At 55.0% G+C, this 19,598-nt stretch overlaps 5 protein-coding genes across 5 annotated transcripts; 3 read left to right on the top strand and 2 right to left on the bottom strand.

Annotated features, from left to right (window-relative positions):
• The first annotated feature begins 3,396 nt into the window (after positions 1-3,396).
• On the top strand, positions 3,397-7,332 carry PV07_12221 (uncharacterized protein). The gene has a single exon (XM_016399728.1). It carries the CDS (start codon positions 3,741-3,743, stop codon positions 7,002-7,004), a length of 3,264 nt encoding a protein of 1,087 aa, XP_016242540.1. The 5' UTR covers positions 3,397-3,740; the 3' UTR covers positions 7,005-7,332.
• A 363-nt stretch (positions 7,333-7,695) lies between these two features.
• PV07_12220 (uncharacterized protein) lies at positions 7,696-9,227 on the top strand. The gene is made up of 2 exons (XM_016399727.1): positions 7,696-8,267; positions 8,361-9,227. Exons 1-2 carry the CDS (start codon positions 8,089-8,091, stop codon positions 8,989-8,991), a joined length of 810 nt encoding a protein of 269 aa, XP_016242539.1. The 5' UTR covers positions 7,696-8,088; the 3' UTR covers positions 8,992-9,227.
• On the bottom strand, positions 9,139-12,793 carry PV07_12219 (uncharacterized protein; the record flags this gene model as incomplete). Its single annotated transcript, XM_016399726.1, has 2 exons — positions 9,139-12,382; positions 12,433-12,793. The coding sequence occupies 2 exons, from the start codon at positions 12,791-12,793 to the stop codon at positions 9,297-9,299; spliced, it is 3,447 nt and encodes a 1,148-aa protein (XP_016242538.1). The 3' UTR covers positions 9,139-9,296.
• Positions 12,794-13,455: 662 nt separating this feature from the next.
• On the top strand, positions 13,456-15,793 carry PV07_12218 (uncharacterized protein). The gene is made up of 5 exons (XM_016399725.1): positions 13,456-13,598; positions 13,687-13,822; positions 13,874-14,057; positions 14,112-14,923; positions 15,054-15,793. The coding sequence occupies exons 1-5, from the start codon at positions 13,533-13,535 to the stop codon at positions 15,407-15,409; spliced, it is 1,554 nt and encodes a 517-aa protein (XP_016242537.1). The 5' UTR covers positions 13,456-13,532; the 3' UTR covers positions 15,410-15,793.
• A 475-nt stretch (positions 15,794-16,268) lies between these two features.
• PV07_12217 (uncharacterized protein) lies at positions 16,269-19,407 on the bottom strand. Its single transcript, XM_016399724.1, has 2 exons — positions 18,748-19,407; positions 16,269-18,697 (listed from the first exon to the last, which is right to left on the bottom strand). The coding sequence occupies exon 2, from the start codon at positions 18,389-18,391 to the stop codon at positions 16,769-16,771; it is 1,623 nt and encodes a 540-aa protein (XP_016242536.1). The 5' UTR covers positions 18,392-18,697; positions 18,748-19,407; the 3' UTR covers positions 16,269-16,768.
• Positions 19,408-19,598: the final 191 nt, after the last annotated feature.

Raw genomic sequence — 19,598 nt, 5'->3', positions numbered from 1 at the left:
GTGAAGCAAATTTGCAGAAATCAACACTGGCAACAATTCTGCCAGTCACGACCGATTCTGACCAACAGGCCCAGAGACACGTGCAAATCGACTCCCGTCATTTTTGCCTGCAGTGAGTGAAGACTCGCTATGTTTTGGTTCATAGTAGAACTCTTGACTTTGTCCCTACCATTCACTGTACATGGCAGTCTCAAACACCTCGTCATTGCGGTCATGTAGTCCCCCACTACATTCAGCAGGAACCTGCCAACTGCTTTTGAGAATGGCTTGATATATGCTCCCACTTGCACAATCGATCAGGGAACGGTGTGAGCACCATTTGCGATGGCCTGAGAGTCCCCATCATCAGCACTACGCCCGTCTGTTATCCCAGTCACTTGAAGACGATATCGGGACCTTCAGCTGCTCCGAATGGACAAGCGAGCGACTGGTGCCCCAATAGGTCAGTCGGGATATCCGCCATCAGCATCACCGCTTCAACAGATTCCGTTGTATGCGACAAGCATCGCTTTCGCCAAACCCGGTAGACAGTCTTGGTTTTGTCAGCCACGCGCTTCACATTCAGCGGTTCCTGGATGGAGATCGGCACTTCATCAACGTCTCTCTTTCCTGTCTGGGATTCTGGGAAGAGCAAAGATGGGCAGGGTATGGATTTTCCTTCTCAATTACCCAACAAAATTCAGTATAGGCAAAGATAAGGATGGCTGAAGCCGGCGGCGGTCAGCAAAAGGTCAATCGGATGCGGGGGAGTTAAGTTGGAGAAGTGGCCGAAGCATTGCGCTCGACGTGCAGCTTATCGAAGTCCCCTGGCCTTCCTTTTTGGGATATAGCGATATCTCTCGTTATTCTCTTAATGCTTCACGCTGGGAAGAGAAGAAATGCACATCTCCGCTGCCTTCGGGATTCGGCCGGAAGCAAGCGAAGAATGGCAAGTTATAAAAGCCATCAATATGGAGTTATTGTTGCTTCGTGAGAATGCTTGGATAGTAAGTTAGTCGCATCCCTTGTTGGTATTCAGCCTTGCCGAGGTCTTCAATATGGGCGTCGCAAAACTCTTCTCCCCGCTGCACCTGCTTGTTTCTGCTCTTGCCGCCAGCTCTCTGTGCTCGGCGAATCCATTTGGACTGGAGGAGCGTCAAGTATACGCCTTGGTTGGTGATGGCTTTGAGCAAGCTACATCCACCCTGGGAAGCTACTACAACTACTGGAGGAAGCTGCCCAATGGAACTTTTGACCTCACCCGCAGCGACCGCTCTCCGGTGACAACGCCAAAGGTGTTGCCGATGATGGGCGACAGGTCTTCAATCAAGATCGAGCCAAACCGCACCGGCCTGGTCATCATCGACATGCAAAACTACTTCTTGCACCCAGAGCTGTCCCCAGCCGCCAAAAACGGTCGGGGTGCGGTCCAGCCAACGGTCAACATGATCAATGGATTCCGCAAGCATAACATGAAAGTCCTCTGGGTGAACTGGGGCCTGACAGAATATGACCTGCTGACAATCCCGCCCGCGTTTAAATCTGGATTTAGCGGGGGTTCGGATCTTGCCAATGAGACGTTCGGCAGCGATATGGGCACCATCAAGGAGAATGGAACGACGATTGAGGTTGGCCGACTGCTAATGCGTGGGTCTTGGAACGCCGAGCCTTATGGGGTGTTGGAAACAATGAAGAATGAAGGCCTCGCATCCGGCACAGATATGCTGTTCAACAAGAATCGCCTGTCCGGACTCTGGGGTCCCCAGACGCCGTTGGGCATCTGGCTGCAAGAAAATGAACTGTCGACGCTGTTCTTCGGTGGCGTCAATGCCGATCAATGTGTCTGGTCTACCTTGGTGGATGCCTACTTCAAGGGTAAGCAGTTCTAATCTGTCTTGTTCCTCCTGAGAACTAAACGTTGACCGTGTTCCTCAGGCTATGATGTGATTTACGTCGACGACATCTCTCAGACAACGAGTCCACCTTATGCACAAGAGATGTGTCGATACAACGCTGCAGGATATGGTACGTCTCGGAACGAAATTAGTCGACGTCAGGCTGACAATCCCCTAGGATTCGTAGGCAACAGCACCGCTATTTTGAAAGCGCTTGGCTAGATGAAGGAGTTGGTCGATGTGAGAAGTTCAAGTGACGGATGTGCCCACAACATCGTGGCAGATCCGTCCTTGCACTGTCCATTGGGGGAGCGGATGCGCACTTCCCGCGACGACTTTCAGAATAGTCACATAGAAAAGTGAATGGAGTTTTTCCGCCGCTTAGATTCTCGATTGACCTGAGACGCATGATGTCAAAGAAAGGTTTGAACATCTTGACGGTGTAGGCCCTTGCGAATGAAGGACAACTGTAGAAGTGGATCAATAAATGGCAGGCGTCCTCGAACACATGGCCCACTGATTTTACCAAGGACTTCCTGGTTGGAGTAGCAGGGAAGATGGCGACAACCCCCTTCCCCAGCATCAGCAGATCGAGGACAGATTGGCAAAGGCTCGCCATAAGCTCGAATCATCATAAGACTTGTTTCCACATGGCTGTACTTTCCTCGATCTCTCCTCGATTTCTCCTCGATCTCATAGGGCGTTACGCCCGGGTTTGATGACCACAAGGGATATCACGGTATTGTGGCGCGCTCCGCAAGATGAAAGGAGTGTGAAGGGGAGGGATGTAGGTCTCAGGCGATGATATCATGGCGTGATCTTCCTCCAAATGGCTTGGGACATATGGCGTACTGCTTCAAGCCTCACACACGACGTGTGTTATGACTGTCGGAATAGCCTTCACCCGAGCGTTGCCCCAGAAGCAAGGCCGCGCGAAGGGCCAAATTGTTTCCAGAGAACCATTGACTTGGCAACCAGATCGAGGCCAGCTCAGTCAGAGCAATACTATGGGCAGGGTGCCGAATAAAGCCGGATCGGTCGAATATTGGACCAAGGGCACATCGCCTGAGAAAACCCCATAAATAGATAGGTCTGTTTTTGGCCTAGCGCCTTCTGTAACCGCCCAGTCTAGACCCACCACAGCTTCCTATGGCCAATCACGCTTCTCCCCCTCTTCCCTCCTCCCATCCTCCTCTACCAACCATGCGTCGCCATGCACCTTCAACCTCCAACATCCTGCCAACACGTCTCAGCACTATCGATCTCCGCTTTGCTGCTATTTCCTGCGCGTCTCGCTGGCTGCAGCTCCATGTGCTCTGGTATTGGCCTGCATGCCTTCCTCAAACACCCGTGCCATTCCCTTTCTGAATCGCAGGCCTCGCCCACTGCGGCCAGAGCCAATCGACACAGGGTGGACATGTCCCTCTCCCGATTTGTAAAAGAGTGCGTGACATTGCCCCCCGTCCGCCTCAATTCTCCCACAGGCCATTGAGCGAGACGCCAATGCTGTCCTCACAGGCGCTTCCACCGTTCTCTTTACCCAGCGGGTAGCTCTTTCTCTCTTTCCTTTGTACCCTTCTCCCCTTCCCCTCCACCTTCTCAACCTCGCCGTCGCTGAAGTTGCTGGTCGCTGTCAGCTTTACTCTCGTTAGCACAATTTTCACCATTCCGAGAAGCCATCTCCCAGCGCGCGACCGTTGACCGGCGCCCGTTTACCACTATTAATTACCAGTTTTGACGGCTAGCCGGCATCTCACGCTTCGCTGAGCGGGCCAGCGGATGGGCATTTGAACGAAGACCACGACCAAAGCATCTACCGACAATAATTAATATCTTGTAAAAAGGCCGGTCCTTTTTTTGCAAGCCATGAGCCTCCTACCATCTACCACGTACCAATCTCCGCCGCGGCTGGGCCGGGGTCGGCAGCTTAATACCATTCTCGAGGAAAAGGAAGACGCGAGCCAGGGGCTGAGGAGCGACAGTGAGGGAGATGGGAGCGATTCCACCGTCATCGGCCGTCCTGCAGCATGGAATCCGGCTCTCTTTACCATCGGCGCTCGCAAGAGTTCCCTCGCCAAACCGACCTACCCGTCCTCCCCAGGGTCTTCCTATACACCGTCTCCTGCCAGCAGCGCCGGTGATGGCTGCCGACGAAATTCAGCCCGGAGTTCTCTCGCTGGTAGTGACGCAGGCACCGTGTTCAGTGACGACTGCCCATCTCTGGCCAGCGACCCGACCAGCTTCGACTCGGAGTCCAGCAGGAGCAGCTTCGCCAGCGACAAATCCAGCAGCCGAAACCGCTACCCGGCCCTGATCATACCACGAGACTCATGGGGCTCGATGGACTCGAGTCCGATCAAGGAGATCACCTTCGGCATGTCGCCTGCTACGAAGATTCGGCTTTCGCCCAGCGCACTCTCTGCTCTTCCCAGAGATGTTCCCGCCATCAATGCCCCCCCGTCGCTCGGAGACAGCAGCGATTCGATTTTGGACTCGCCTTGCAACGCAGAGACCAGTGCTCCCGTCACTCCGGACATGAGACAACTCGAGGTCGCCGAGGGGCAAGCCTGGGGCGGGCCCGCACCGACCGACCTCGCGTCACAGCCGCTCGAGATCGCGCTTGACGATGGCCACAGCGTGATCTTGTCGCCGGCGGAAGCCCACTCGGCCAACTCATACACCGCCAACAGCCACCTTCCGTCCCCGGCGGCCTTCACCGAGATGATTGTCAGTTTCCCGACCGTGCCAGGCGCCACCCCGCAGGATCTGTCGCCGCTCATGCCTACCATCGACGAGCTGAAGGGGTTCGAGGACAAGCCGCCCTCCAATGGATCCGACGTGGGAGTCAGGCTTCCTCCCGAGGCCTTGCAGCTGCTGCAGCTTCTGGCCGGACAGCGAAGCAGGGACGATGTGTCGAGCAATTCCGGCAGTTCACGGCCGTCGAAGCGGTCTGGGCGACGACAAGAGATGCGCGAACGGAGTGACCCGGACCCCATAAGTCGACCACGTAGCGCCGACGGCGAGACTCCAGTGTCGGACTACAGCTTCTCGCAGCTGAGCATTCCGTCGCCGGGAGGCTTCTTCTCATCCCTGCAAAATGGCTCGCGGCACACCTGGTGTCTCACCAAATCCAAGGGGCCGAGCGTCCCGAGCACCGCCACCGCAGAGATGTTCTATAATCGGCCCTGGGAGAACAGCTCCAGGGACAATGTTGTCGAGACAGTCCTGACGGTCGACGACGACACCAGCATGACCGAAGGCCCGCCGACAGCGAAGCAAGCCACCTTTGATCTGGGAGCACCGGGGAAACGGAAGAGCCAGCAGTCCGAGGACGACGACTTGTACGGTCCTGCCGTGAATGTCAGTTCCGATCCCACCAAGCCAGCCGAAGTGGTGACAGTCAACTACGAGTACGATGAGAAGTACTACGAAGAGCTCAAAAAGACTGCAGGCCAGAATCTGGACCGAACGGGAACCTGGCTCGCTGCACAAACCGGCTATCTATCCGCAATCCTAGACTCTGATCCCAATGAAGAACACCCTTGCCACACTGAAACTCTCGATGACAACCGCCCCAAGGGCACCCGTCGGACGGTCATGTTCGCTGACAAGACCACGATAGACACAGCTGTGGTGGTGGCCGAACCAGAGAAAGGCAGCCCCGATAGCGAACCCGAAACAAAAGAGCCCATCTTTCATTCTGCGTTCCAGCACCTCGTCGCGGTCCGCAAGCGTCGGGATGCCTTCATCCACTCATCATCCCGCCTTGATGCGATACAAGCTCTTCGTGTGGCGCTCCCGGAAAAGCACATCAGCAATCTCCTGGGCCAGCACACCCTGGTGGACGCACCACGTCCAAAGTATTCCGGTCCATTCAGCCAGAATCCGCGACAGACTGGCGTGTTCGAGCGCACCGCCGAACAAATCGCCTATCAGGCTGTCGAACGCGAGCAGCTTGCACTTGCGTCGATTGAGCCATCGAATTGGCAGATTGATGCGCTGAGGGCCATGTTCAACGGCCGTCTGCTCGCCTCGGAGGCAGCCTGTCAAAGGCTGAAAACCAAGGCCACGGTTCCGTTGGACGATGCGGCATGCGTAGGAAGCAAACGGCACCGCATCCTCGACCTCGGTGGTGTAGCTTCCGCGTCGTGGGCGTGGAACGCCGCTCTGGAGTGGCCGAATGTGAAAGTGTACACCGTCATCACCAAGGACCAAGCACGGTCTCAACGACCGGCGGAGATGGCCAAGCCTGAAGCCCCGGCAAACCACCGCACCATCTCGGTCCCGCACTTCTGGCAGCTACCATTCCGCAGCGGCCACTTCGACGTCGTCTCGGCGCGGTCACTGCACGTCCTCCTCAAGAACAACCCTGTCCCTGGCGTGCCCGAGATCGATGAGTGGGATCTGACGCTTCGAGAATGCATGCGGGTGCTAAAACCCGGTGGACACATCGACTACATGATCATGGACTCCACCATCGCACACGCAGGGCCGCGAGCAGAGACCATGTCCGTGGAATTTGGGTTCGAACTCCATCGGCGCGGCTATGAACGCGAAGCGGCTCGAAGTTGGCTCCGGCGCTTGAAGAAAGAGGGCTTCGTCGGGGTCAAGAGAGCTTGGATGTTCATGCCCATGGGACGACGGCCGGCCAAGGAGCCAGAAGAGCAACCCAATGGCTTCACGGGAGGCTGGCAGTCATGGCGGCAAGGGGGCAAGCCCTTCGTCCCTGCCCCGCGGCCCATCAGCGAAGTGTCGACCATCAGCAAGATTGTCAAGCAATACATGGACGTCGAGGCCGTGCAAGGTCCCGTCGGCAGCACACAGGATGTTGCCGACCTGACTGGCCTCCTCGGCGCCCGCATGTGGGAGGAGTGGCTGGTCAAGGTGCGGGTGGAGTCGGGACGAGAACAGAGCCGGTGGCTCGAGGGGGTGGACGAGGTGATTGAAGAGGGCAAGGAGCACGGCTCCGGGTGGAAAGTGCTGATCGGCTGGGCGAGGAAGCCTAGGTCGCACAAGTTCAAGCGGACTGAAAGGGCCGAGATCACGGTGGCGATTGAGGATATGGCCGAGTTGAGCCCGATTGATGAGTCCATGGAGATGGGCATGATCCCCATGGTGATTCAAGAATGAGACACGACACCACCCAGTTTTTTTTTTTTTACCGGCGACCCAGGTTAGGGGGGAAGGGAAAAAGAAGATACATCCTTTCGTTCAGACTGACTGCCTTGAAGCATTAGCAAGTATGGAGTTGGTGGGTTGTGGGTGGTTGATTTTTTTTGGAACAAGGCTGGATATCGGACACGGGGAGAAGGCTGAAGGTTGGTTGTATGATACCTAGATAATGGGGGATGTGTCAGGGACATTCGCTATTTCCTTTTTTTTTTCTTCTTCATAGCAGTCGGTATATAGCGAGCTGCATAGATGCAGTAACTGGGTATGTTGATGACTACCTATGAAAGGGTGTTTTCATATGTCGTTGTTGGTCGTTGCTGGGATAAGCAGCATGGCGTGGATGAGTCAGCGGTTCTTGTCCTCTGCCACCTCTTTTTGGTGGGCGTTCCCTGGAACCCCTCGCCCTATGGCGCCCACTGTTGGACGGCCCTGCACTACTGGGCACCCATGTCCACTGTCAGCTAGCCCAAGATAAAGGGCGCCAATGCCTAACAGCACCCCCCTAACACGTCATTAGGCTGCCCCTCGTCCCTTGCCCCTCCTTCCCTTCCACCCCCACTCACCACCCGGCACCACCGTAAATTGTTATGGGAAAATACTCGAGCGCCCCTCAATGGATCGATCTGTCTTCCGTAAACATTGCCCTGATGACTTATGACCCAAGCTGAGTACTCACAAGAGAGAGAAAAAAGGGCCCAACAAATCTCCATTGCGCACCCCCCCTTCTTCTAACCTAGATCCGTTTCTTCATGCTGCTGTCCTCCCTTACGTCAGTCCAGTTTCCATTTCCATCCGGATCGGGCGAACCGCCAACAACTTCCTCCTCGTCCTTCTTTCCTACCACCACCGAGAGACTCGCGTTGATAAACCCCAGATCCCACCCTCCGTGCTGCTCCTTTCTTAATTTCTGACATCCGCTAGCTCTTCTCGATCCGCCCACGCGGATATCGCTCTCCGGCGTCCACCTCTTTTGTTCTGCGGCCGAACTTCAATAGGTGGACAGGGACAGCGACGGCGACAGCGACAACGACGGCGACACAAAATGACCACCCCGCGCTGCTTCATCGTTCGGCACGGCGAGACAGAATGGTCCCTCTCAGGAAAACACACGGGCACCACCGACATCCCCCTGACCAAGGACGGGGAGAAGCGAGTGCGTACAACGGGGAAAGCTCTGGTCGGTGACGATAGGTTGATCGTGCCCAAGCAGCTGGTCCATATGTATGTTTCATTCATTCCCCTCGACGCAGGACCTCCCCTCTTTTCTATTAGAGATCCGTGTGACTGACTTTTGGCTCGCCCCCCAAAATATAGCTACGTCTCCCCCCGGCACCGCGCGCAAAGAACGCTCGAACTCCTCAATCTCGGCTGCCACCAGCCCTACCCGTGGCAATCGCCCTCCAACAACACCTCGGCCCACGACCCGCCGCCGCCGCTGCCGCCGCCGCCGCACCGCACCAACGCCGACGTGACCATCGACGCGCGCATCGCCGAGTGGGACTACGGCGACTACGAGGGCATCACGAGCGCCGAGATCCGCGAGCTGCGCAAGAAGCAGGGCTTGGGGCCCTGGGACATCTGGCGCGACGGCTGCCCCGGCGGCGAGTCGCCGCAGGACATCATCGACCGCGTCGACAGCCTGATCCGCGAGATCAGGGACAAGTACCACGCCAAGGTCATCGGGAAGCCCAAGCAGCCCGGCGTCACGGGCGACGTCCTGGTCGTCGGCCACGGCCACATCCTGCGCGCCTTCGCCGTGCGCTGGATCGGCAGGCCGCTCACCGAGACGGCCATGATCATGGAAGCCGGCGGCGTGGGCACCCTGAGCTACGAACACCACAACATCCACGAGCCCGCGATATTGCTTGGTGGAGGCTTCGTCGTGGGAGACGACAAGGAGGAGATTGAGATGACCGAGAAGGAGGAGAAACAAGCAAAGTCATGACACTATTAGTAGCCCTTTTTTGGTTTTGCAAGCCCCCTTTCCTCAATGCTCCAGCTCTGTCGTACCAACGTAAGAGCCCACCCCCTCCTTTTCTGCAGCTCACGTGGCATGCACGCGCGGAAGAGAACCTATCTGAGGTTGTCATGTACCGCTTCGGACCTAGAATTTAGAAGACATGGGTTGTTGACTTGACTCACAAGAGCTCAAGAATCCAACGTTGTTGAAAAAGACAAGCCTCATTCCCCCTTCTGCGTCACTGCCCGCTTGCTATTCATTTCTCGCCCTTTTTTCAGCCCGCTGCGCTTTCACCAACCACTCCTCGGCTGCATTGGATTCTCTCCTCCTCCTGCTCCCCAGCCCGCGGCCCCGAATGCTCCTTGATCCTGCACGCTGAGAGGGCTACACGGCGGCGGAGGTTCCGTGGGCGTTGGCGGACGTGGACCAGCGCCGCTCACGCTCTCGCTGAAGCCCATGTCGATATTCGTCTGACCGCCCCCGACTGTGCCAGAGCCGGTGCAGGCGATTTGGGGCGCCAGTGGCGGTGGAGGTGGAGGTCCGGCAATGCCCATCCGCGCCGCGGCCTCGGGGTTGTTGAGCACGTAGTCGAGAATGTCGCCCGGCGGCCCTGCGGTGCTGCCCGCTCCTCGACCTTGTGAACGTGCGGAGCTCTGGCCCTTCGGGCTGATCGCTGAACCGCGGCGAGAGGTTGCCTGCGCGCTGAAGTTCCTCGAGGGGTTCGAGGCCACCTTCGGCTGCTTCTCTTGTTGGCCGTCCCAGCCGTTCTTGTTGCTTGCGGAGACGTTGTTCCAGATGTCATTGCTGTTGCCGCCATTGTTATTATTGTTGCTGCCGCCACTCCCCCAGTTCTGGCTGTTTCCGCTGTTGTTACCCTGCTGCTGATTGTTGTCTTGCCATTTTTGCGTCCCACCGTTGTTCCCACCGCTGTTTTGCTGGTTATTACCGGTTTGCCAATCGTTGTTCGAGCCATTATTCCAGTTGTGGTGGTTGTTGCTTGGGTCGGCATTCCCCGGATTGCTCTGATTACTTGAAGCATTGGAGAATCGAATTCCAAGGCCCGTGGTATTGGAGACGTTGCGCATGCTTGGCAAGTTGTATCTGAGAAAGCCCACATCAGGAGGATCGACAGGAACCTGCTCAAAACTTCTCACTGAAGGCGGTGTCACTTTCGGCGGCGGACTGGGTATTGAACCACCCAAAGCTCCCTTTGCTCGAAGCACCATCTGAATCAACTCTGCCTTGTCCAAGTTCTCGAGAGCGTTGACGTCTTCGTTCGGACTGGGCTCAGCTGCGATCTCGACCCCGATCTCATCCTTGAGTTGCTCCTTTGTTCGGTACTTGAAGACAAACCTAGCGTACGGCTCGTCCAGATCGTCAATGTAGTGAGGAACGCATCTCTTTTTGTTGTACAGGTAGCCTTTACCCGGCTGCACCTGTTTTGTGATTCCCATGCATTGTGCAACAGCTTGAGGGACATCATACCGTGGCTCCTCTTCGGCTTCTGCAGGGGGGGCATGTTGTGCACTGGCTATCGAGGTGTAGTACGCTCCATGGGGTCCGTACAGAGATCGACTGTTCGAAATGTTCCCGCTCGGTACGGGCCTATTGTTCGAGGTCGAGCCAATATCCTGATTGTTACTTCCATTGCTTGCTTGGCCATTCTCGCCGACTCCACAGTTTCCATTCTCGTTTCCCCAGCCACCGCCGTTATTGCCTTGTTGATTTCCGCCGTCGGTCTGAATTGGCTCATTTTGCCAGCTGCCACCTCCGGCGTCATGATTATTATCGTTATCCCAACCTTGACCGTTCCCAGTATTGGTGGTATTGTCCCCTAAACCTTGACCGGAGTTGTCGCCGTTTGTGTCGTTATTCCAATTGGGGGTATTATCACCGTTGTTTTCGGAGTCGTCCAGGTTCTGGCTGTTGTTGTTGTTGCTCCAGCTTTCATTTGCTCCTTCATTTGCCCACGTACTGCCGTTACCGGTGGCGTTATTTTCGGCGGAAGGTTTCCAGTCGCCGTTGTTTTGATTATTGTTTGTATTTTGTGGAGGATCTTGAGCAGAGCTAGACGGAACTGTGTTGGAATTATTGTTCGCTGCATTTTTGGCATCGTCACCGCCTTGTTGCTGTTGATTATCCCCATTCTGTTGATCTTGGACTCCACCTGGACCTGATGTGCTCTCATTTTGGACACTTGGGACCTTGCTGGCATCAATTTTCTGTGTCTGAAACAGGGGCGCATTGTTCGGCGGTGGGTAGATCGGCATCGCAGCGGGAAAGGGTGGAACGGGCATTGTTGGTGGGGGAACCCAAAATGGAATAGGATGTAGAACAGGCTGTGGTTGAATGGGAGGCAGATTCGTAGGCTGGATCGGGATCTTGGGGGGCAGAGGAGGAAACGGTGTCACTGACGGAGCAGAGTTCGGCAAATTCGCTTGAGCAGCAGCAAATGTCGGAGGACCGTATGCATGGGAAGGACCATGATTAACCCCCGCGGGTTGGTGATAATATGAATGTTGAGTAGAGTGACTAGCCAGAGGGGTACGCGGCTGGGAGCTGCCGTGGATCTGATGCAGATCGGGATATTGGCTATAGACTTTTCGTTCAGCGTCGTACGTGTAATGCCTACCTTCAGGGGGAGCACGATAGTCCTCATAGGAGTTGCGATGTCTGTGATATTCCGGACGGTGATGACTTGGGCCGGGTTGGGAGTATGCATATTGATCATCTCGCTCCCAACTATGATAAGGTTCGTGATCATATCTTGTATGGTAGGTTGTGGGATGGGACCCTGTCCTGTCACCATAGTCGAAGTGAACATGTCTCTCCGGTCTTACGGGCGGTGGACGTGGGTTTGGTGGACGTGCATATGCAGACGAGGGGGGAGAGTCGTGGTAGTCGTACCTGACCCGTCGTGGTTCTGCATAATGTTCTGAAGCTGGACGATAATCCGACGAATGCTGTGGTCTTTGATGTGGACCATAAGGGGCATGGTGACCGACGGGTGCTTGCCAATGCCATCGAGAATAACCATCTGATGGAGCATCTCCTGGATTGGCAGCGAAGAAAGGCCAGCCATCGGCAGGTCCATCGAATAGGCCAAACAAGCCACCGAGCGCATCCTGTTCCTCAGCCTGTGGTGGTTCAGCCTGAGCAGGAGGATTCCCAGTATTCGATTGACTTCTGGAGTCACCCGCTTCGAGTTCTTCTCTAGCTTCTTCATCGTCATCCATGATCCCGCTGTGTTCAGCTGAAGAGGTAGTTGAGCATTGGCTTTCTCCAAGCTTGTTGCTGCTGCATCGCAAAACTAAGATCTCGATCGTCCCCAGCTCATCAAAGTGGCCTTTGTCGACGCCCTCGGGAAGTTGAGAGACTGGTAGACGACAATTAGCTTGGACCTCGCTCGCTGTGAAAGGTTCTCACCAAGATTGCAATCGTCAAAGCGCCATTCACGACCCATGTACGTTCCATCACCCAAGGGTTTCTCTTTCTGTCTCACGAGGAAGTCGATGTTTGTTCTGATCTCAGGCACATCATCCTTTGCAGGCTGCAGGTTGACTCTGTTACGATTGCACTGGTAGTTTCCGTCAATAAAGACCACCATCGCCAACCCTCGGTAAATGAATTTTCGGGACGTCAGTCGAATGGTGAACGCTTGGGGATGGCTAGGAATAGCAATGTAGGTCTCGACGACACCATCTCCGTAGACCGTCCCATATTCGGGGAACGCGGATCCAGTGTCTGCCCATTGTACATGGCAAACGAGATCTTTTAGTGTTGGCATTGTGATGGCGCCGCAGACGGCTGAGCTCATGAATCATCAGTAAACCAAGCGATCAGTCAGTCAGTTGGCTGTCTCGGCGCTCGAGACCGCGTGAAAAAGGAAGCTAGTCGTCTAGCGGCAGCATGGAGGAGATGAAGAATAGGAGCAAGGATGAGGGCAGAACAGACAGCAGTAGATGTGAGAATGTTGCATTCGAGTGTGTGAGGATGAGAATTCAGTGAGCCGAGTCACAAAAACTGAGAACAAGCCACGAGTCAGGAAGACGTGAGAAAGAGATACACTTAGCATTCATTATGAGCAAGACTCTTCATGTTCACCCGATACATTCGACATGATAAACCTGTCTCTGTTGAGTTTTTGGATACCGCACCCTCTGTCGACAGAGACGCGTCTTTTCACCCATGTCCATGTCCACGGGAAAACCAGCCTCCGAGGCACGGTCTGCCTGAGTCGTAACATTCTGCATGTGAATCTCAAGGACTTGATCTGATCAGTTCATCCATGGAAAACTTGAGTTCATGGTCGAGGCAGAAGAAGAGATTCCCTACGCTGGTGTGAAGAACGGCGCAGGAGCGTCCCGAATTCGCTTAGTGGCGTCTACTACTCCGTACATTACCACGAGCCCTGAACCCGGCGCATGCTGGGAGCCAGATTCGCTTGTCAAATACTTCAACACTGTCCCTCTAGATATCCCCAGTCTCCCTTCACTTCCCACTCGTGTATCCTGGGGTCTGTCAGGATGAGTGCAACAAAGGCACAGTCACAGAAGATCTTCGAGAAGCTGAAAGCCAAACCGGCCAACAAGGTACTGACACCATGGCCCTACAAGGAGGCCACCTCTGCGAAATCTACATTTCCACATCTTCCGCGCGCCGGCTGACATACATTCACAGATATGTTTTGACTGCGGCCAGAAGAACCCGACTTGGTCGTCTGTCCCTTTCGGAGTCTATCTATGTCTCGACTGCTCTTCCAACCACAGAAACCTGGGTGTTCACATCTCCTTTGTCAGATCTACGAATTTAGACGGTACCTGCGACACTTCCCTTGCAACAGAAGCAAGATATTGACGGATGATAGTCTGGCAATGGAGCCAACTGCGCACTATGAAAGTTGGAGGCAACGAGTCTGCCACGAAATTCTTCCAATCCCACGGTGGGAGTGCTGCGCTCGCGAGCAAGGATGCGAAGGTCAAATACACGTCCAATGCTGCGAACAAATACAAGGAGGAACTTAAGCGTAGAGCTGAAAGAGACGCTCAAGAGTATGCTATTCTCGGAATCCTGACTGTACCAACACGGCCTTACACATTGAACAGATACCCTGACGAGGTAGTCATCACCGACGACCCCCTCTCCACTCCTGGCGCCGACGGCACATCCACGCCCGCCGGTGAACCTGCAGACGACTTCTTCTCTTCCTGGGACAAGCCGACCATCAAGCGGCCTAGCAATCCGCCCTCACGAAGCGGCACGCCTCCTGTGATCTCACGCACCGCCTCCCCATTCCTCTCGGCTGGTAACGCCACAAATGGCTCGCAGACACGGCCCAAATCTCCTTCACCTTTGGCTGCAAACACAGCCAATGACGCCGTAAAGGACGCCGAAGCCGCCCTCCCCGCTCCCGCCGCAATACGTACGACGTCTTCTTCCGCGATCCGCAAAGGCCCCAATGCTGCCGGCGGCGCTGGTGCCAGACGCGCAAACGTTCTCAGCGGAAAGAAACCGGCACACAAACTTGGCGCAAAGAAGGTTGTCGGTGAGGAGATCGACTTTGAAGCAGCTGAAAAGGCAGCAAAGGCCGAGGCCGAGAGGATAGAGAAATTAGGCTATGACCCTGAAGCAGAGAAGGCGGAGGAACTCGCAAAAGCCAGCAAATCCTCCAATTTTGGAGCTTCGTCCGCCGCGACACTCAAGGAGACGCCGACACCTATCAATACTGCGACGAGGGCGGCGTCGAATCCAAGCCACGCGCGGAGCCCGAGCGAGCTTGAGAGACTGGGAATGGGTATGGGTCGGTTGGGATTCGGACAGGTTGGACCAACCAAAGGAGCGGCAAGCTCAAGCGCGGCAGCGCCGAAGAAATTGGGGTTTGGTGCTGTTGGCCACAGCAAACCCTCTGCGGCAGACGGTAAGGACATCCGAAGAACAAACCTGATCATCCCCTTTCCGCTTCACTCCTGGTTACCTCTTGTCCAACGCTCCTTCTTTTTCTCTTGTACCGCAGACTGACCATCTCGTTTTTGATTACCCCTATACAGACGAGGAAGAACAATACGCCCGCAGCAAATTCGGCGGCCAGAAGTCGATCTCGTCCGACGAGTTCTTTGGCCGCAACAGCTACGACCCGCAGGCGCAAGCCGAGGCGAAATCGCGCCTGCAAACCTTCGAGGGTGCCACGTCGATCAGTTCCAACGCGTATTTCGGACGTCCCGAGGATGATCCTACCGGTCTCGAGGGCGGCGACGGCGCGTACGGAGACATTGAGACGGTGGCCAAGGACTTCGTCCGAAAACTCGGCCTGACGGCGGGAGATGACCTAGAGAATCTGATCAATGTGGCCGGTGAGGGCGGCAGAAGGCTGAGAGGTGCTGTCGCTCGGTACTTGAATAGTTGAGCGGGGGCTTGCTTGAGACCTGTGCTTGGGATCCAGGATGAACCCTTTTGCAGGTCGGCTTCGAAATTGAAAGGGCCAGATTGAGTCCAGCGGGGATGAGGCGAATGGATAGGGACGCGATTGCATGAGTGGGGAGCCGATTGATTGATTGATTGATTGCTTACAAGCACGGCATAGCCACAGTAGGAAAGAAATGCGATACGTAGGCGACGCAGGCGGAAGCAATGAATTGAGCACGAGCACGAGGAGTATTGAAGTTTTGGGACTGGCCTTTGCATGACTATGGCTTTGACTTTGACGTGCGCTGTCATGCTCCCCCCTTTCTTAATCCCCCCCTTTTTGTCAAACGGTAGAATTCATACACATACCTACACATACCTACACCTACCTACATATACACCGTCCCAGGCTGGTCTCCTTGAGAAGCCCGGGGCGTTGAAGAGCATGAGGCCGCATATCCTTGGTGTGAGATGCCCTCCCCATCTTGTCTCGTCTCGTCTGGTCTTGTCTTGTTCTTGTCTTCCTTGGAGAGTTGAGGAAGGAGAGCAGCAGCAGCAAGAGACGAGACAAGAGAAGCGCACGTCGTATCTATCTACTGTAGCTGGGTAATGGAGAAAATAGGTACTCGGTCTTCATCGTGATAGCTTTTCGTTTCTGCAGCAAGCGGACGAACATACATAGGTTACAACAGGGTACAATGTACTAAGCAGGCCAAGGCACCCCCTCCTCCCCTTCACCGTCCGTCGAATTGTTAACAAAGTCAGGAGCCCTTTGCTCGGGGTCTGTCGATAGCGATAGCGCGTGTGCGTCCTCCCAGCAATCAGTCCCGTCACCCACCCATCAATCCATCAGTCCATCAATGCATCCATCCATCCATCCATCCATCCATCCGTCAATCTCTTCACCAGGGCACGACACTCAGACACAACCGTTTCAATGCCAACAAAGCACGCCACCAAATCTGCCAGAATAACAAACTGAGCTGCACGAGACATGAAAGACTCTCTGCGAGGCATCTCTGCCTCCCCATCAAGTCCTCCCAAGACGGTGCTCGCTCGAGTCATGCAATAAAAGAGTGTATCCAGCCTTAACAAGACAGTCCGAGGACTCTCAAAATTAGCCAGAGTCAAGAAAAAAGGGACTATTCGATGGTAAACCATTCATTAAAGGATATTCCTAGCGTTCCAATCGAGGTTGCCGAAGCTTTTCCTTTAGGGGGATCGAGTGTAAAGTAATATTCATGCCAATCAATCTCGGAGTAACAAGTCATCAAAGTCGTGATGAAACGAGTGGCTGAGTCTTCCAAGAGAACTCCAATGGTGTGGTAATAGGGCACCGCCCTTACTGCGCCTTTCCGCTTCACATGACGACGCTCTTGCGTTTCTCAGCGCTACTAAGAACCATCAACGGTGTGTTGCGTCTGGGCGGCTCAATCTCGACAATAGGTCCTCCAACAGAGTTGCCCTCATCGCTACTCAAGCTCTTAGCACTAATCGCTCCAACGCTGTCAACCGAGGACCGCTCACGAGACTTCTCCTTGATCTCCGACCCAATCGCCCCGCTGGCAGCAGCCCGGAGACTACCGAGGCTCGGCTTGCTCGAGAGGCTGCTGCTCCCAGCAAGAACCGAATCATCAGAAGACACGGAAAAGTTGAACTCGTTCTCGCTGCCAGGTGTTCCGGCTCCAGAACCGGGTTGACGACCGCCGTCACTGCGACGCTCACGGCCCGCACGAACAAGGTCATGAACGGCTCGACGGCGTTGTCGAGTAGCAAAGTTCTTGCTCCCCTCATGCTTGGAGGTAGGTTTCTCCTCGAGCTCTTGCAGAAGGGGTGGGCCCTTTGGTTGTCTCACAGGATGTTCTCCGGCTCTTCCGTGGCCGGGGCCAAAAGTGGCCGTCATTGGAGTCTGTGGGAATCCCGCCGGTCTGGCTGCAGAGCCCTTTGTCCAGTCGCCTGCAGTCTTGATATTGGCAGACGACATGTTCTTCCGGTGGCCCCGTCGGAACGCGTTGGCAGATGGAGGCGGAAGAGGCTCAACCTCCTGCGGCGGAGATGGCGTGGATTTCGGAGGCGTCTTTGAACGAACCTCGGTCACAGGAAAAGATGGCTCAGGATACTGGCGCTGGTAGGCAGGCGTGGCGGGGGGTGGGGAAACAGAATTGTTCTGACGGACAGGAGAAACCTCTTTCTGCTGCTGCTGCTGCTGCTGGTGATACGAATTGTCGACGAGATAGCTCGACTGGCCAGTCATCGGATTGTAGACAGTGAAAACACCTGGGCTACCTGGGACTGGATGAACCACGGGTTGCAAACCCTGCTGGAATTGTTGATTGTACAGACCCATTGGGGAGCTGATGGGAGACTGGTACTGCTGCTGGCCGATGTTGTTCACGAAGCCGGTGTTTAGGTTGAGTCCAGATAGCTGATGCGCTGCAGCTGTGACATTCAACAACTGCTGTTGGAGAGCTCGTTGCTGCTGAGCAAGGTAATTATTGGTGGCTACCAGTTCATCGTACAAATTCTGATCCATATTCTCCGCTCCGTCAACGAAGTCAAGAGATGGAGGGGCAAGAACATGCTCAGGACGCGAGTAGGGCTGTTGTAGGTTGCTTTGCACCGCGTTCCTGCCTCCTGGAAAGTACACGCCAGTGGCTGTCTGCGGCACCTGGTTGGCGTACGCCGCAGAGGCGTACTTGCTACTTTCCAGTCCTATGCCATGGGTGGCAGGAGGGACCGTAGCAGATTTGGGAGCCGTGCGTAGACCTGCCAGAAGGTGACCCCGGCTAGTGCGGGGTGTGGAAACAGTGTTCGCCTGCTGAGTCTCATCGATGGTCGAGATCTTGGAGGGTGGTGCAACGCTGAGACGCTTGATATGGGAACCTTTGCCGCGAGAAGCAAAACCGGGGCCAGAAACGCCGATCGAGTTGTTGAATGGGGACTGGTAAGTCATTTGAGCAACACCGCCAGCGTCGATGCTCATTGTACTCTAGAGGAAATATACAAAGGATCGTATACTGTGTAAGTTGATAAGACTGAAACTGTGTATGGCTAGGACAAGCCGAAGTGTCCGAGCTGGAGTTCAAAAAGTTCAGGAAGAAAAATAGTCCGTGCACTGCCGACGCGAGAATTGAATGCGAGCAAGGAGTGTGAGATTCCCTTTGGTCTGGTGAATTAAGAAAATTAGGACGAGTCGTGACTAGGTAGCGACGAGGTCGTGATGGAGCTAGTTTCAGGTGCCGGTAGGAGTAGAGAAGGCGTACGGCGTGACCAGAGAGGAAATGCCTGCCTGATCCTGTCAGTCCTGATGCTCTGTAGAGCGAGGTTGGCTGAACGAACCAAATGTTCAGCCAGCTGTTGGCAGAAACCTTGAAACTGTGGTGGAGGTACTAAATGTGCAGATGGTGCGAGACCAGAGGCGTAGATGATTTGATTGTACAAAGCCGTCTCTTGAATCTTGAGGTTACCAGATAAGGGAGATTTAGAACAATGAAGGTGGTTCGGCAATCAGATCGAGGTGTAATAGCGTAGGATATTGCGCGGCAATGATCGAGCGATTGAAAGCTGCTGGTGTGTGTATGGACGATTATGAGATATGGTGCAAGTCACTCTCCACGACTGAGGGAGTTCGAAGGGGCCGTAAGATATATCGGTTAGAGATGGGAAAAGGATCGGGCGGGTCGTATTTGGGGACCTGGAAGTCGGCGCAGTGAGGACGAGGCGGGTTGAAGAAGCGATTAGAGCGAAAACGGTAGAGGTCGAAAGGAAAGGCGAGCGACGCGAGACCGAGAGAGTACGAGGTAGCCACAGTCGATGCCGGAGTCGACAGGAAAGGTCAAGGGAACGGAATGAGGAGGCAACAAGGTCAGGAAGAGCGAAGTGTGAAGAGTGACAGCAAAGGACGGTGAGGAGAGAAAAAGAAGTTCGAGGTAAAACGATGATAGAGGGTGTGGATGGATGGGAAAAAGACCCAAGCCTGGAGGGACGCAGGGAGGAAGGGGAGCAAAGGGAGAAGAGAGGGAGGAGAAGCCGAGCGAAGAGGAGAAAAGGCTTTAGTCTGACAGCAGGTGATGCGGCACTTCCAAGAGGCTTCCCGCTCATGATGCCACAGATGCCCGCGTCCATCTCATGTCAGACCGCTGCCGGTTTTCCCAGGCATCTGACGCACCCACTTACTGCCCATTAGGGGA

Source organism: Cladophialophora immunda (genome assembly GCF_000835495.1).
Source record: "Cladophialophora immunda strain CBS 83496 unplaced genomic scaffold supercont1.8, whole genome shotgun sequence".
Lineage (NCBI taxonomy): Eukaryota > Fungi > Ascomycota > Eurotiomycetes > Chaetothyriales > Herpotrichiellaceae > Cladophialophora > Cladophialophora immunda.
This window is presented reverse-complemented; position numbering and strand designations above follow the sequence as displayed.